This window comes from Aquarana catesbeiana, linkage group LG02 (assembly GCF_042186555.1).
Source record: "Aquarana catesbeiana isolate 2022-GZ linkage group LG02, ASM4218655v1, whole genome shotgun sequence".
Classification (NCBI taxonomy): Eukaryota; Metazoa; Chordata; class Amphibia; order Anura; family Ranidae; genus Aquarana; species Aquarana catesbeiana.
The window spans coordinates 468,426,027-468,440,620 of record NC_133325.1 but is presented as its reverse complement, the minus strand read 5'-3'; the positions used below and the strand labels follow the sequence as shown (position 1 = coordinate 468,440,620).

At 42.6% G+C, this 14,594-nt stretch overlaps 1 protein-coding gene across 1 annotated transcript in view; it reads right to left on the bottom strand.

The window, feature by feature from the left end:
* The window catches only part of TRIM33 (tripartite motif containing 33), a 253,604-nt gene that overhangs the window by 88,541 nt on the left and 150,469 nt on the right, over nt 1-14,594 (bottom strand). The window contains exons 9-10 of the mRNA XM_073613483.1: nt 8,997-9,241; nt 5,840-6,016 (exon numbers count right to left, since the gene is read on the bottom strand). Coding sequence (XP_073469584.1) covers nt 5,840-6,016; nt 8,997-9,241 — 422 coding nt within the window. The remainder of the gene's footprint in view (nt 1-5,839; nt 6,017-8,996; nt 9,242-14,594) is intronic.

Here is a 14,594-nt window from a genome sequence, read left to right as displayed (position 1 = left end):
CAATGCTGAGGATAACAAAACACGAGCGCGGGGGTGGGGGGGTCATCCTGTACTCCAGAATATGGAATTTACAGGCAAGTCAAATTTCCTCTTATTTCAATCATACAAGACAGGTATAATATTCATAGAATGTTCTGAAGCAAAGTGAACATCAAATACAACAAGGCGAACAGAACTGTCACAGGCCCCCCCCCCAAAAAAAAAGAAAAACACGACGACTCAAAGATGCAAGTTCAGAGTGCAAATGCAAGAACCTTGAGGCCAAAAACTGCATCCGGAAAAGATTGGACATTCAACTGGTAAAACTGAAAAGGTATGAATAACCAGGTGGCAGCCTTAAACAGTGGGGCAAGAGGCCTGGCGCCTAAAAGCCCAGGACACCTCTACAGATCTGGTGGAGTGGGCGCACAACAGCGCATGAGAAGGTTTTTGTTTAAGGGCATAAGCTCTTGTAACCAAGTTACTGATCCAGAGCGCAATATGGATTTTGAAGCAGGGTGCCTGTTGCTAGTTTCAAAAGAAAATAAACAGGGAAGCCGTTATGCTAATAAAAAGCAGTAGCTTTTAGGTATATACTAATGGCTGACTACACCGAGGCAATGTAGAAAGAATTCCTTTGGATGCTTAGAAGCAGGGCACAAGGATGACAGGAAATGTCCTCATTGAGATGGAACACTGAAACCACCTTTGGAAGAAAGTTGTGCGCATAAAACAACCTTGCTGTAAAGTATGAGGAAAAGTTCTTTACAGGAATGGGTGGCAAGCAGAAATAAATGTCTGACAGACATGCATGCTACCAAAAATGCATTATAAAAATGCAGAGGCATTTACGACTGCACAAGGACAATACCTACCCCTTTTAGGGTGCTAAGAGCTAGATTTTGGTCAAGATCTGATGGTAGAAAGGCCAAAATGCAAAATACTTCACAAAGAGTAATGTCTGGGACTGAGTTGATTGTGCTCACCAGGTAAAGAAAGATTTCCAGGTACAATAACAGATATTCCTGGAAGTGGCTTTTGTTTTCAGCAGGCTACAAATTACACACTCTGGAATTTCTCTATTCTTGATAACTTGGGTTTCAACAGCCATGTGGTTAAAGACCGGGACTGAAACATGGTGGAAGAGAAAGCCTTGAGATAGCAAATCTGGCCTGTTGGGAAGAGGACAGGGATCATCTGCTAGAAGTCTAAGTAAATTGGTATACCAGGTTCTTCTGGGCCAGTTTGGTTCAAGTAGAATCACCATTTACCCCTCTTGCTCTATTCTGTAGAGCACAGGCGGCAGAATTAACAGTGGAGGGAAGGCATAGATTAGTCTGAACTGAGACCTGTAAAGGCCCCATCTAGAGGATCCCTGGTACTGGTGACAAATTGAGGTAGTTTGTTGTATTTTGGAGGCTGGGATGTCCACATTCGAAGTTGCTAATTTTTGGAATAGACTGCACATATCTGGATGAACAGACTATTCCTCTTGGACTAAGCAATTGCAGCTAAGGAAACCCACCTGCCAGTTGTCCACTCACAGGATGTGGACAGCGAGTTTCTGTCTAAGCGAGAATCTGATTGCTTTGTTCAAGGCAGCCAGGCTCCTTGTGCCCCTTGATATAAGTTGCTGTTGTGCCATTTTTTCTGACTGTATCAAAATTGAGTGTCCCTTTAGAAGGGGAGTCAGATGCTAGAGGGACAACCTGACTGCTCTGAGCTCCAAGACATTGATGGAGAGATAGGCTTCCTCTTGGCTATGTTCTTTGACTGCCAAGGATTGGAGGACTCCTTCCCAGCTTGACAGACTTGTGACTGTAGTAAGAACTGAGAGATGTTTCCCACTGTTCGAGCTTTAGTAGTGATCCACCAGAATAAGGAAGTTCTTGCTTAGCTGGATAGGCGTATGGGTAATTCAGGGAAAGATTGCTTTTTCCATGCTGACAAAACATTTAGTTGGAATGCTCGAGTGGAATTTGATGAAGGTACTACCATGAAGGTGACCATTAGAACCAGAACACTAGTAGAAATTTGAATTGAGGGATTTCCCTTGCATCTCTGCTGGTCAGCATGCACTCTTAAGAGAAAACTTTCTCTTCTGAAGATAGACTTGCTTGGGATGTATTAAAGATCAGACCTAGTATTCTAGGTGCAGAGAAGGCTGCAGAGCAGATTTCTTGAAAACTGATCACCTAGCCAAAGGCCTGGAGCATATGAATTGCCTTTTGGATATATGCGGAGAGACACCTTTAGGCAAAGGTAGTCAAGATAGCTTGTCCCTTGAATGCCCTGAGCAAGCACAGGTGCAAAGATCTTTGTGCACATTCTGGGGTCAGAAGATAGGTCGAAGGGAAATGCAACAAACTGGAAGTGGTTTTCTTGGCAATGAAAAATGCAGAAAGCGCTGATGAGGTGAGTAAATGGGAACATGTGGATGCATCTTGGATGTCCACAGATGCCATGAATTCCCCTTGTCCCAGAGAGGCAATTGCCAACTTTGCGGATTACATGTCAAATTTAGAAATTTGTTGAGGGATTTTAATCCAAGACAGAACTAATGCCCTTAGGTTTTGGTACCACAAACAAGTTTGAATGAAATCCACTGAACCAGTGGTGGTATTGATACAACAACTCCCTGGGACAAGTGGCGGTTTAGGGCATTCTGCAAATCTGACAGTCTCTGGGCAGTTTTTAGTAAATATGAAAGAAGAAAGCAGTGAGATGGTAGAGCTTTGAACTCTCACATTATGCTCTTTTGAAACCACCGATTGAACCCATAGGTCTGGGACATCTGTGTTCCAGAAGGAAGCAAACAGAAATCCCCCACTTTTGGAAGCGAGGGCACCGCTTCAATGTGAGCAGGTCTTTGAAGAAGGCTTGGTGGTCTTTCTGGGACAATTCTGTGCCAAAAGGAAGGAACTTAGGTTTTGAAGTTGAAGCCTGGTTAGTGTGAAGGTGTTCTGTGTTTAAATGAGCTAGGGGCTCTTGAGAAGGGTGGATTTTGGACTGTCAAGAGGAAATAAAACCTTCCCACCAGTGACCTTTTTGAAGAATTGGTTAAATGCCTCATCAATGGACATCTTTGGAAGGGTATACATTTTTAGGTGCCTTTTACCGGCAGTTTATGCTTTTCAAGTCATTAGACAAAAGATTCTGCACAAATGAATGGAGATTTTAGGCATTCAGGACATTTGTCTAAAAACACGTTGCATCTACACAAAAAAATAAAACAGAAGGCGACTGTTGTAATTGCTCTGTAAGAGCATACTCCTGGAAAACATTGTCATGTCGGTTATTGTTCTAGTCTAGTTGGCTGCAGTTCGACATACAGAAATCAGCGAGAGCAGGTTGCAGAGCTGGGCCTGCCGGGTTAAAGAGAACTTTTTTTTTATAGCTTCTCAAATTTTCTATCAGCAGAATCTTTGAAAGAAAGAACATCTTTACTAGGTACCTGAAGATGCTTGTTTAAGGCAGATACAGCAGATCAACTACAAGAACAGTCCATTTCTATGCAAACTCTTTTACCAATGGATAGAGTTCAGCAAAGATTTCTGAAGTAGTAAAAATCCTTTCAGACTGCACATTCTGTTCATGGATGTTTTGCAAGTTTTGTAGGCCTTTGTGCCCAAAGGGGAAGGCAGGAATGCAGAAGAGTCAATTAACACAATGCCAAAGATTTTGCAGACAGAGGCAATGAGCTTTTTAATGTTAGCTGTTGTGTGAAGCTCCTGTTCAATATAGTGCTTCTGAAGCTTCTTTCAATAATGCCTCAACATTGTCTTCATTCCCTTCTGATTCTGCATCCTCTAGGACCAGCATATCAGGGTCTGGTTCCAATTGGAGTAGAAGAGGGCGTTTCTGAGCCTTGAACAAAGATGCCAATTTTAGGGCCAGAATTTACCCAAGAAATTGTGACAGATGCAAAAAATTCTGCTTTTGACAAGTGGGATGCTTGCTATATGCCTGAAATAGCTAAAATCAGATGCGGAGGCTGGTCTTAGAAATGGTTCTGGCTCCAGTAAGGGACGCATAGTCACTATGAAGTTGAGCGGCCTTCAGCAGAGTGCATATTCACCTGTGATTTTAAATCGCCTACCTTTAGCCTGGTCTCTGCTATACCTACAAATGAGGGTAAATCCCTGTGGGGTACTCATGGAGTAGTCTGTGGGAGATGGGTAAAGCGTGTCTGGTATGCAATAACCCAGTTCACCGTTCTGCAACAAATCCTCGTTGCAAAACAGTGGAAAGTGCTTGAATACTTTAGAAGGGTTTTAGGCGCAATTGTTAAAAGTGTGTCACCAGTGGTGTGATGCAACAAACACCTGGACTTCCATCTGAGACTGAGCAATGAGCGGTTGAATTTTAGCGCCAACTAAGAAAAGTTTGCACTGTAATGTGAACATATTCCAAACCTAGCCTCATTTATAGCGTAAATGTCAGACATACCTGTCTTACCTGTCAAGGATGCAGGACTGCATATAAAATCTAGGCTTTGCCTGTTACAATGGGCATTCCCCCAGAAGGGGTCTTCAGGGACTGGGTTCCAAAGTGATGGACCATGGCCCTGGCCCTTTAAAATACCCTGAGGCTAACTCTACATTACAAGCGGTCCCCATTTTGTGGATTCTGTATATGGCTCCCAAGGTTTTACAGAGGTTGCATCGATCAGGATACACTACTTCTGTATAGGTATTAGAAGATGCAGAGTTGGTTGAAGAGTTTTAAGAAAAGAAAGAAAAAATAAACAAACTAGTGAAGCTGATTTCTTCACAGAGAAAGAGGTCCACGACCTTCAGACAAGAACACAAAAAAAAAAAAAAAAAAAAGCCTTGTGTGTAGCAGCCTCCCCAGCGATGTCCATGAGTCCGGGACTCTCCCTCCTGATTGGCTAAGGCACAGTAGAGGCACCATTGCTACTAGTGCTAATTTTGGCAGCAAATTTCAATTTAGTTTTAGTCTTAGGACTAAAATGGCATTTTACTTTTAGTCCCATTTTAGTTTTCTGCAATTGATTTAGTCGTATTTAGTAGACTAAATCTCCAGTACATTTTAGTCGTCTAAAATCTAATGGGTGTAATTAAATTGTAATGCATTAAGTTAACATTTCTCTACAATTTCCAACCTCATTATATACTGCTGGAGTGAAAAATCTCATGTTATTATGTAATGTATTGAGGTATGAACATACACTATAGACCAGTGTTAATTTTGAAGTCAAATTTCAATTTAGTTTTAGTCTTGACTAAAATGCCATTTAAGTTTTAGTCGCATTTTAGTTTTAGTCGTATTTTAGGCAACTAAAATAGTATTCATTTAGTCGACTAAAATTTTTTTAGTCATTTTAGTCAGCTAAATTAACACTGATTGCTACACATAGAATTTTATGTATACATCTATTCCAAACAAACGTGAAAAGGTAAGGTTTTATTTTATTAATGTTTTAGGTATGCTGAGTAAACTGGAGCAAAAGCAAAAACATAATTTTACTCCAAAAGTGGAAATACACTTTAAATGTGTTTTCGGTGTATGGAGTAGTAAGATTGTGCTGAACAAAATTAGGTTAGTATGTGCACAAAAGGTACTGGCATTCATCATATAAGAAACCTGTGGATTCCTGCACCCATGTGATATAAAACAGACCATTGTTTTGCATGCAGTGTTAAAGACCAAGGGTGAGCAAAGTTTTCACTAAAAACCTTCCTTTTTAAAAACTAGCTCCATTAAAGGGTTACTAATAAATGACCAAACTGCCCACATTTATTCATGTAGACTAGTGATCTCTCACCAAGAGTCCAACACATGTAAAAAAAATTGAGCAATATAATAAAAATGATGGGTCTATAATTCCTTTGTTTACCTGTCTTTGGAGATGAGGTTGCATCATTGAGTACTGAGGTCCATTATGGCGAGGTACACCTGGCATTCGGTTAGCATTTTGAGCAGCATTTTGTGCCATTCTCATCTGATGAGCTTGGAAAGGTACGCAATTCATGTTATTCCTCTGCATTGCCTGCATGCTGATCAACCTTGGGGGCTGCAAAATGTTTGGGTAGAGTAATTTATAAATACAAATACTGGATTCGATAATCCTTTATAAAGTCCACACTATATAACAGCCAAGTCAGATAACCCTGACATTAATCATAATTACATGAGACTATCACTACAGATCCTCTCCCAAGAAAGCAGAGAAAATAAAGGGTTTCTTTATATTTGCCATGGCTTAAAATTAAAGTGGCTGTAAACCGGAAATTTTTTTTTTTTATATATATATATATCATACTGTAGAGTATAAGATTTCCTATCATTTGAGCCCAGTCTTGTCACACAGAGTTAATCCATCTCTGAGCAATCCTCTTTTATTGTTCAGTGAGAAAAATCTTGACAAAGTGAGAAAAACTTTGTCAAATACTCCCCCTTGCTGTGAGTGACAGCCTAAGACACATGCAGTATTTTTTAACCTCCCTGGCGGTTTTCCCGAGTGTGGCTCGGGGTTAAAATTCAGGACCATCAGCGGTAACCCCGAGCCACACTCGGGATTACATCGCAGGATCCTGGTGCCTCCTTACTTACCTTGTCCCCGGGATCCTGCGATGTCCCCCGCTGTGTCTGCGGGCTCCGTCCTCCTCCGAAGCCTCTCCGTGCCAGGCTCCGTTCCCTGCGAGCGGCGCGACGCACGGTGGCGGAGCCTGGCGGCAAATTCAAAAAAAGTGTAAAATCATAACACATACAGTACTGTAATCTTACAGATTACAGTACTGTATGAAATGATTTCACATCCCCTTTGTCCCCAGTGCTTTGGCCCATGTCCTGCATGCAGTTTTATATTGCATATACTGTTCTTTCTGCCTGGAAACTGGAGATTGTCCATAGCAACCAAAAAGTGTCCCTTTACGTCAAAAATGGCTTTAGACCAGCTAGAAAACACCGATAGTAAATTAGAACACTTGCAGAATTGAGCGATAGTGAATCGTGTGGAAATTAATTTTATTACTATTTATTTTTATTTTTTTTAATTATTTAATTATTTTTATTATATTATAATTTATGTTTTTGTGTTTCAAACTTCATCATACCCGGGATATCTACTAGACTCTTGTTTGGACAGATTTAAGTGTGTTATTGTTAAGAATTACAGACCTACAATATAAAACGCCAAATTTCCATGCAAAATAATTGTACCGCTTTCAGCACCTAAAATCCGAAATAATCATACCGCCAGGGAGGTTAATTCCCTCCCCCACTCCTTTCTTCAGCAGCTCTGCAAGGATTGGCTGTTCCACACCTCAGCATGATTTGGCATGCTGAAGTCATGTGGTTACTTTCCTGTCTTTTCACTGGATGTTAGAGATCATAGCAGAAGTTCAGTTAGAAATACACAGGGGAGTGCAGAGGTGGGCGGGGAGTCTACTGACATCACGACTCCACCCACCGAGCTCCAGACAACAGACCCACTCACAGAATATGCAGTTTTTCGGCTCTCATAACAGACAGAGGGGAGACATCTGACAGGTAAAGATACATGCAGGAGGCATGTATATCCTTATAGATAACTCCTATGGCAGTAGTTTAGAAAGGATGAAATTGGGTTTACATCCACTAAGTTTGTGACTTTGTTGCTTGAAGTAAATGCGCTTACATCCAAATGTTTTTTTCTCCCTAAAATAAAAAATATATTATACTTACTTGTTCTGTGCAATGGTTTTGGTCATTCCTTTTCTGGAGTCCCTTGCCGACACTCTCCGCTGATCCTCTTCTCCGAGTGTTCCCATGGCCAACCGCTTGTTATGAGGGCACTCGTGCAGGCATGCTTCTGAGCCAGGTGGTGCGAGTCCATAGAAACACACAGGCCAGCCCCGCACTCCACTCCCTACTCATAGGATTTGATTGCCACAGCAGGAGCCAATAGTTCCTGCTGTCGTAAAAACCTCTTGTGAATACAGGAAGACGGAAAAAGATGCTGTAAACAGGACAGCGCTGGATCGAGAGAAGGCTCAGGTAAGACAATTTGCATGCAGGCCGAGGAAGCCAAGCAGTTCCTCATCCTGTACAGATCTCTCACCAACAGAGTCCCTGAATCATGTATAAAAAGCGTCGGATGAACATTCCAGCAACTACCGAAAACTGAAATAGCAGTTATAGGACTGGCTATTTAATCTAGTCCAGTTATACTTTTCTGAAGTTGTACCGCAATTTGTTTTTGCATTAGATCTCGGTACACAAATATATATCGACATTCAGACTTGGAGAGGAAATGGTAGCATTGTAAGGCCTGGATTTTGGTATTCCAGTGTGATGTGACCCTACTTTATGAAGCTTGCTTTATGGAGATGAATATCAACTAGCTGTTAGTCCTTTAAGCATGCAAGGTATTTCTGCTCTGACTCTGGTGACTTTCATGATTCTACAATAAACTTTGCATTTGAGGAGCACGAATGACTAGCGCATTTCTTATGCATAATGGAACCATTTATTTGTCTGTAACAATCAACCTACAAAGGGCTGATGCTAAGATGTGAAATCTATGGACAACCAAACAGCAGCAAAGGTAATAAACTCAGGAAACTATGACATAAGAAGCAGGGGCTATTTGGCTTCTTGAAATACATTCAAATGCTTTTTAAAAAAATTAAGCTGTGAGATGCAATATTTGACTTTAATGAGGTAAATAAACCCATAAACTATGCTTTACATTAAACACTTTTCTTTAGAGTGAACTTTGGCTTTAATAGGTAGCAGATGAAAGCTGTTGGCAATTTCAGCACGGATAAGTAATTAAGTAACTAAAAAAAAGTCAATTATGAAGTACAGTACTTTAGAGGATTCAATAGCCGCATGAAAGCATACTTAAGCATAGAAATGTGTTATAACGTTGATGTCTACTTTGAAACTTTACTCCATTAGCTGTAGTAATATACATTTCCATTCAAAATACAAAAGACCACAAAATGACTACTAAAATAACAGCTTTCTGTTTTCAAACATGCGAGTCATAACCATGCCATTCTACTTGCCTGCTGATGCATAACTTGAGGGCCAGATGGCCTTTGATGTGGTGCAGGTGGCTGGACCATTCTCATTTGCTGAAGCTGCTGGTGTTTTTGAGCATACACCTGCTGCTGCATATGCTGGAGACGGAGTTGTGCTAGGTTAATTTGTGCAGGGGCTTTATTTACATGGTTTGTTCCTTGGGGATTTTGGCCAACCACTACATTAGGTGAATATCCCGTAGTTGGCTTATTTTCAACAATAAGATTACCTGTTGAAAGAAAAAAAAAAAATAGCAACGTGAGACAGAAGCTTGTAAATAAAGTTTTCAAACGTAAAATGAAACTCCAGCCATCTGTGTCACTTCTGTACTCTACCCAAACCAAACAAAAAGTTTTACTGGAGTTATACTTGGAGTAAAATCCGGCATGCTAGTTGTACCCAAGTTGATCAATTTATCAACTTGGTACAGTTAAAATCTTGACTGGTTCCTGCTAAACCACCTGAGATTAGAACCGTGTATGGCCTACCCAAGTTATTAAAATGACCCTACTCAAGCATCACTGAAAGGCTGTAAGCGTATCAGCAGCCATTCCAGGCCTCAGTTATCTGCAAACAAATATGAAAATATTACTTTCAATTAGAAAAGTTAGTGCCTGGCTCCACCTCCTGATTAGTCAGTGGGGCAAGGCGAGGGGAGACAGTTGGGGCATGGATGTTTTAGATCAGCCCTTTTCAAGCAGGGTGCCTTGAGGCTTTTTCAAGGGTGCCTTAGCAAAATGCCTAAAAAGGTATCAAACATGGTATCAAACATGGTATCAAAGCCAGCAGGTGGATGAAGCCTGCTCTTTAGTTACACAAAGCCCAGGTTTTCATTATGCACCATTACGACTTTCTAGACACTGGCATGCTAACAACCAGTGATGTCATCAGTTGATGATGTTAGTCGCCTCCACAGCATTCTTGTTTGACCCTCCTCTGCCTCTCTCCCTCTGCACTGGGGTCACATTAGTGGACTGATGGAGCGAAATTGAGGGAGAAGAGAAACACTGGAATACTAGTCAGTACCAGTGTGCAAAAGTGTATTTACTTTGGAAGAAAGGAAAAAAAAAAAATAAATCACCTCCAACATTGGGTGTCCTACATGTGTGGAAGTTGCTGCATTATGTAAAACTATTTATTGTTTACATTTTAGAATGGGGTGCCTCAAGACTGTCCATAATTTTAAAGGGTGCCTTGACTGAATAAGGCCTCATCCCCACGGACATTTTTACAGCCACTTTTTTGAGCTTTTTTTTTTTTTTTTCAGCTTAAAAACGCCTCTCTATGTTAGCCTATGGCCTCATGCCCACCATGGCATTTTTGAGCTGTAAGTGGCATAGGCGCTTTTAGGCTCCCAAAAAAAAAAAAAAGACAGGACCAGTGCGTTCTGAGACTAGAGCTGTATACACAGCGTTATGCACCGTCCCGCGTTTCTCTGTCTCTATTCAAAATCAATGGTTCCCTATGGGAGCCCATTGATTTGAATAGAAGTCTCACCAGAGGTCGGATCAAGATGATCTGACTTGCGGTGCGGCATGTGTGCTGAGAATCTTGATGGGGAACCCAGACAAAATTCTGCGTGAGGATCCCCCCCAAGATATATACCAGACCCTTGCGTCGCCCCCCCCACCCCAAAGCACCTTGTCCCCATGTTGATGAGGACAAGGGCCTCTTACTAACAGTCCTTGCCCGGTGGTTGTCGGGGTCTGCGGGCGGAGAGCTTATCATGATCTGGAAGCCCCCTTTAACGAGGGGCTCCCCAGATCACAACCCCCACCCTAGGGGAATGAGTATGGGGTACATTGTACCCCTACTCATTCACCTAAATAAAAAAGTGTCAAGAATAACAAACACACTACACAGGTTTTTAAAGTATTTTATTAAAGCAGCTCCGGCTCTTCTCCCCTCTCTCCGCTATCTTCTGCTGGGTCTACGCCCCTCTCTCCAATATCTTCTGCTCTTTTGCTGGGTCTTCTTCCCTCCCCCGCTATCTTCTGCTGGGTCTTCCACACTCTGTTCTTCTTCCGATGTTGACTCGACGCGATCTCCCAGTGCAATGCTGGGTCTGCCGTATGCAATGACTTCTATTGGCATGGGGCAGGGCCACCCGATGACGCAAGTTAGAGGACACGCCCCTTGTGATGTCGTCACCTGGGGCATTATGGGGTGATGAAATTACAAGGGGCGTGCCCTCTAACTTATGTCATCGGGTGGCCCCGCCCCATGCCAATATAAGTCATTGTACACGGCGGACCAAGCATTACACCGGGAGATCGTGTCGAGCCAACATCGGAAGAAGAACAGAGGGAGAAGACCCAGCAAAAGAACAGAAGATAGTGGGCAGAGGGGAAAAGACCCAGAGAGGGGAAAAGACCCAGCAAAAGAGAAGAGCAGTAGATAGCGGAGAGGGGGGAGTAGAGCCAGAGCTGCTTTAATAAAATACTTTAACCACTTGCCGCCCGCCATAAAGCAGAATGACGGCGGCAAAGTGGTTTCAATACCCTGACTGGGCGTCATATGATGTCCGCAGTATATTGAGCCGCTGCACGCCCCCGGGGCGCGCATCGCGGCAATCATTGTTGCAGGGTGTCAGTCTCTGACGGAGACTCTTTATCACGTGATCAGCCGCGTCCAATCACGGCTGATCACGATGTAAATAGGAAGAGTTGGTGATTGGCTTTTCCTCACTCGCATCTGACAGACTCGAGTAGAGGAGAGCCGATCGGCTGCTCTCCTGACAGGGGGGGTCTGCGCTGTTTATCAGCACAGCCCCCCCTCGGATCCCACCCAGGACCACCAGGGAAGCCGTCCAGGACCACCAGGGAAGCCATCCATACTGGACCACCAGGTATGCCCCCTAGACCCCCAGGGAAATACTAATCTGTGCCCAGGCAGCTGCCATTCAGTGCCCACTCACAATGCCTACCACTGCCAGTGCCACCAGGGATGCGTATCAGTGCCACGTATCAGTACCCAGCAGTGCCGCCTATCAGTGCCACCCATAAGAACCCATCTTTGCAACCTTTCAGTGCCGCCCATCAGTGCCACCTCAAAGGTGCCACCTCAAAGGTGCCGCCTTATCAGTGCCCATCAGTGAAAGAGAAAACGTACTCATTTACAAAAATTTTTAACAGAAACAAAGGCAACACTTATTTTTTTCAAAAATTTTGGTCTTTTTTTATTTGTTTAGCAAAAAATAAAAACCGCAGAGGTGATTAAATACCACCAAAAGAAATCTCTATTTGAGGGAACAAAATGATAAAAACTTAGTTTGGGTACAGTGTTGGATGACCACGCAATTGCCATTCAAACTGTGACAGCACTGAAAGCTGAAAATTGGTCTGGGCAAGAAGGTGTATAAGTGCCCTGTATTGAAGTGGTTAAAAACCTGTGTAGTGTGTATATTTTTGACACTTATTTAGGTAAATGGGTAGGGGTACGATGTACCCTATACTCATTCACCTAGGGTGGGGGCTGTGATCTGGGGGGGCCCTTGTTAAAGGGGGCTTCCAGATGATAAGCTCCCCGCCCGCAGACCCCAACAACCACCGGGCAAGGGTTGTCGGGAAGAGGGCCTTGTCCTCATCAATATGGGGACAAGGTGCTTTGGGGTGGGGGGGTGCAGAAGACCTGTGCCCCAAAGCACTAACCACCCCCCAAGTTGAGGGCATGTGGCCTGGCATGGTCCAGGAGGGGAGGGGTACTTGCTCATCCCCTCCCTTTCGTGACCTGCCGGGCAGCATGCTTGAATATGGGTCTGGTATGGATCTTTGGGGGGAGACTTCATGCAAAATTTTGTTGGGGTTCCCCTTCAAGATTCTCAGCACACAAGTCGGATCATCTTGATCAGACTTCTATTCAAATTAATGGGCTCCCATAGGGAACCATTGATTTTGAATAGACAGAGAAATGCGGCTGAAAGCTAGCGTGGCTAAACTGGTATTGACGCCAATGCAAAACGCCTTAACGCCGCTTTTTTTCCTGGTGTCGGTAATAGCTTTGCAGCTCGTTTTTTAAAACATCCGTGGGCATGTAGCCTGGAGGTTGAGAAACACTGGTCTAGATAAAGTTACATATTCACAGTATAGAAGGGCAAAAGGAATTCTCATTGCTGAGTGTTATCAATTTTAATGACAAACAAAAGTACATTTTAAATTCAAGATTTCTCTTTGCATTCCGCATAAAGTAACGTATTTACAGTACAGAGAGGAAAGCGTTATCCCAATTACATAATGATCAATTACGTTTTAAACTGGAGCATTTTTTTTCTTTTTGCATTGGTTAGCATAATTCACCACCAGCACATAATGGGATTTATTTCTGCAGCATTTTGTATGTAATTTAAACAAACATTACATTATTATATTTTTGTGCCTCAGGCTTTATGCACACTGGATGTTAAAAAAAAAAAAAAGGCAAGTAGCTTTGCAGAGAGTCTTTCAGCGTTTAACGTTTTTGCAATAGTGTTTATTAGCTATTTTTTGGGGGAAAAAAATATTTTTTTCAATGGATTCAAAAATGTTAGACCATGGTGAGACACGTTTGGGTGTTTTTAAAAACAACTCCTGGATGCAATTTTGTGCCGTTCAGAAAACAGCTCATAAACGCCATTGCTGATCAATGTCCAAAAACCTTCATGTATGCATGCACACATAGGATAACAAAGGGGAGTTTATGGGCTGTTAAAAAAAAAAAAAAATTAACGCCCAAACTCTTAAAAATAGTCATTTATGAGCTTCAGAATGCATGGAGCCTCAAGCACCTTTCACACAAATAATCAGATCGGGTCAGTTTTTCAGGCGTACCCGATCGGCACCTCCATTCTTCTCAGTGGAGTGACGGGTGTAAACTGACATGTGTCCGTTTACACCTGCCTACATCTGATCCACCCCGCTAAAAACAGACAAATGAGGATACGTTCACCATCCGTCTGGCAGACAGGCAACCCATTTACATTCGGCAGCCCATAGAGGAGAGTGGTCCATGTCTGCTCTGCATGAGCAATCATCTGCTCAGCAAGCAGATCGCAGCCGCAATCCGCCCCAGGTGAAAGGGGCCTTAAAAGATATGGGGTTGAAAAAACAAAAAAACAAAAAAAACAAAACAAAAAAAAACAAAAACAAAAAAAAAAACAAAACAAAAAAACACTCTTCTCACTTAGGTGGATGCAGCATTGATGCGGTCAAAAACCGTCAATTGCACAGTTCCCAGTCTTTAGTGTGGTCAGTCACCAGATGCCTGAAGCACTGGGCTGGGGAGGAAGCTGCAGAGGTTGGCTCAGGCTTTCAGGGGAGCGCTGAGAGGCTGGGCCAGTTGCCAGTCAGGCATCTGGGTGGATCAAGACAAAGTCAGGCTCTCTCCAGAGTCTGGATTGACTGAGTGACATCAGCCAAAAGCAGACTTTAGCCCACCGTCAGAGAACAAAGTACACTCCTGTATCATACAGGAAACTGAGGTCAAAAAGAGCTTTATCCCTACTTTAAGATACTGGTTGGCATTAATCGTAATAAATTTAAAATAAAACAATTAAGGATATAAAATAAAGATTTATGAGAATCTGGTTTGTAGTGTTAAAATAACCA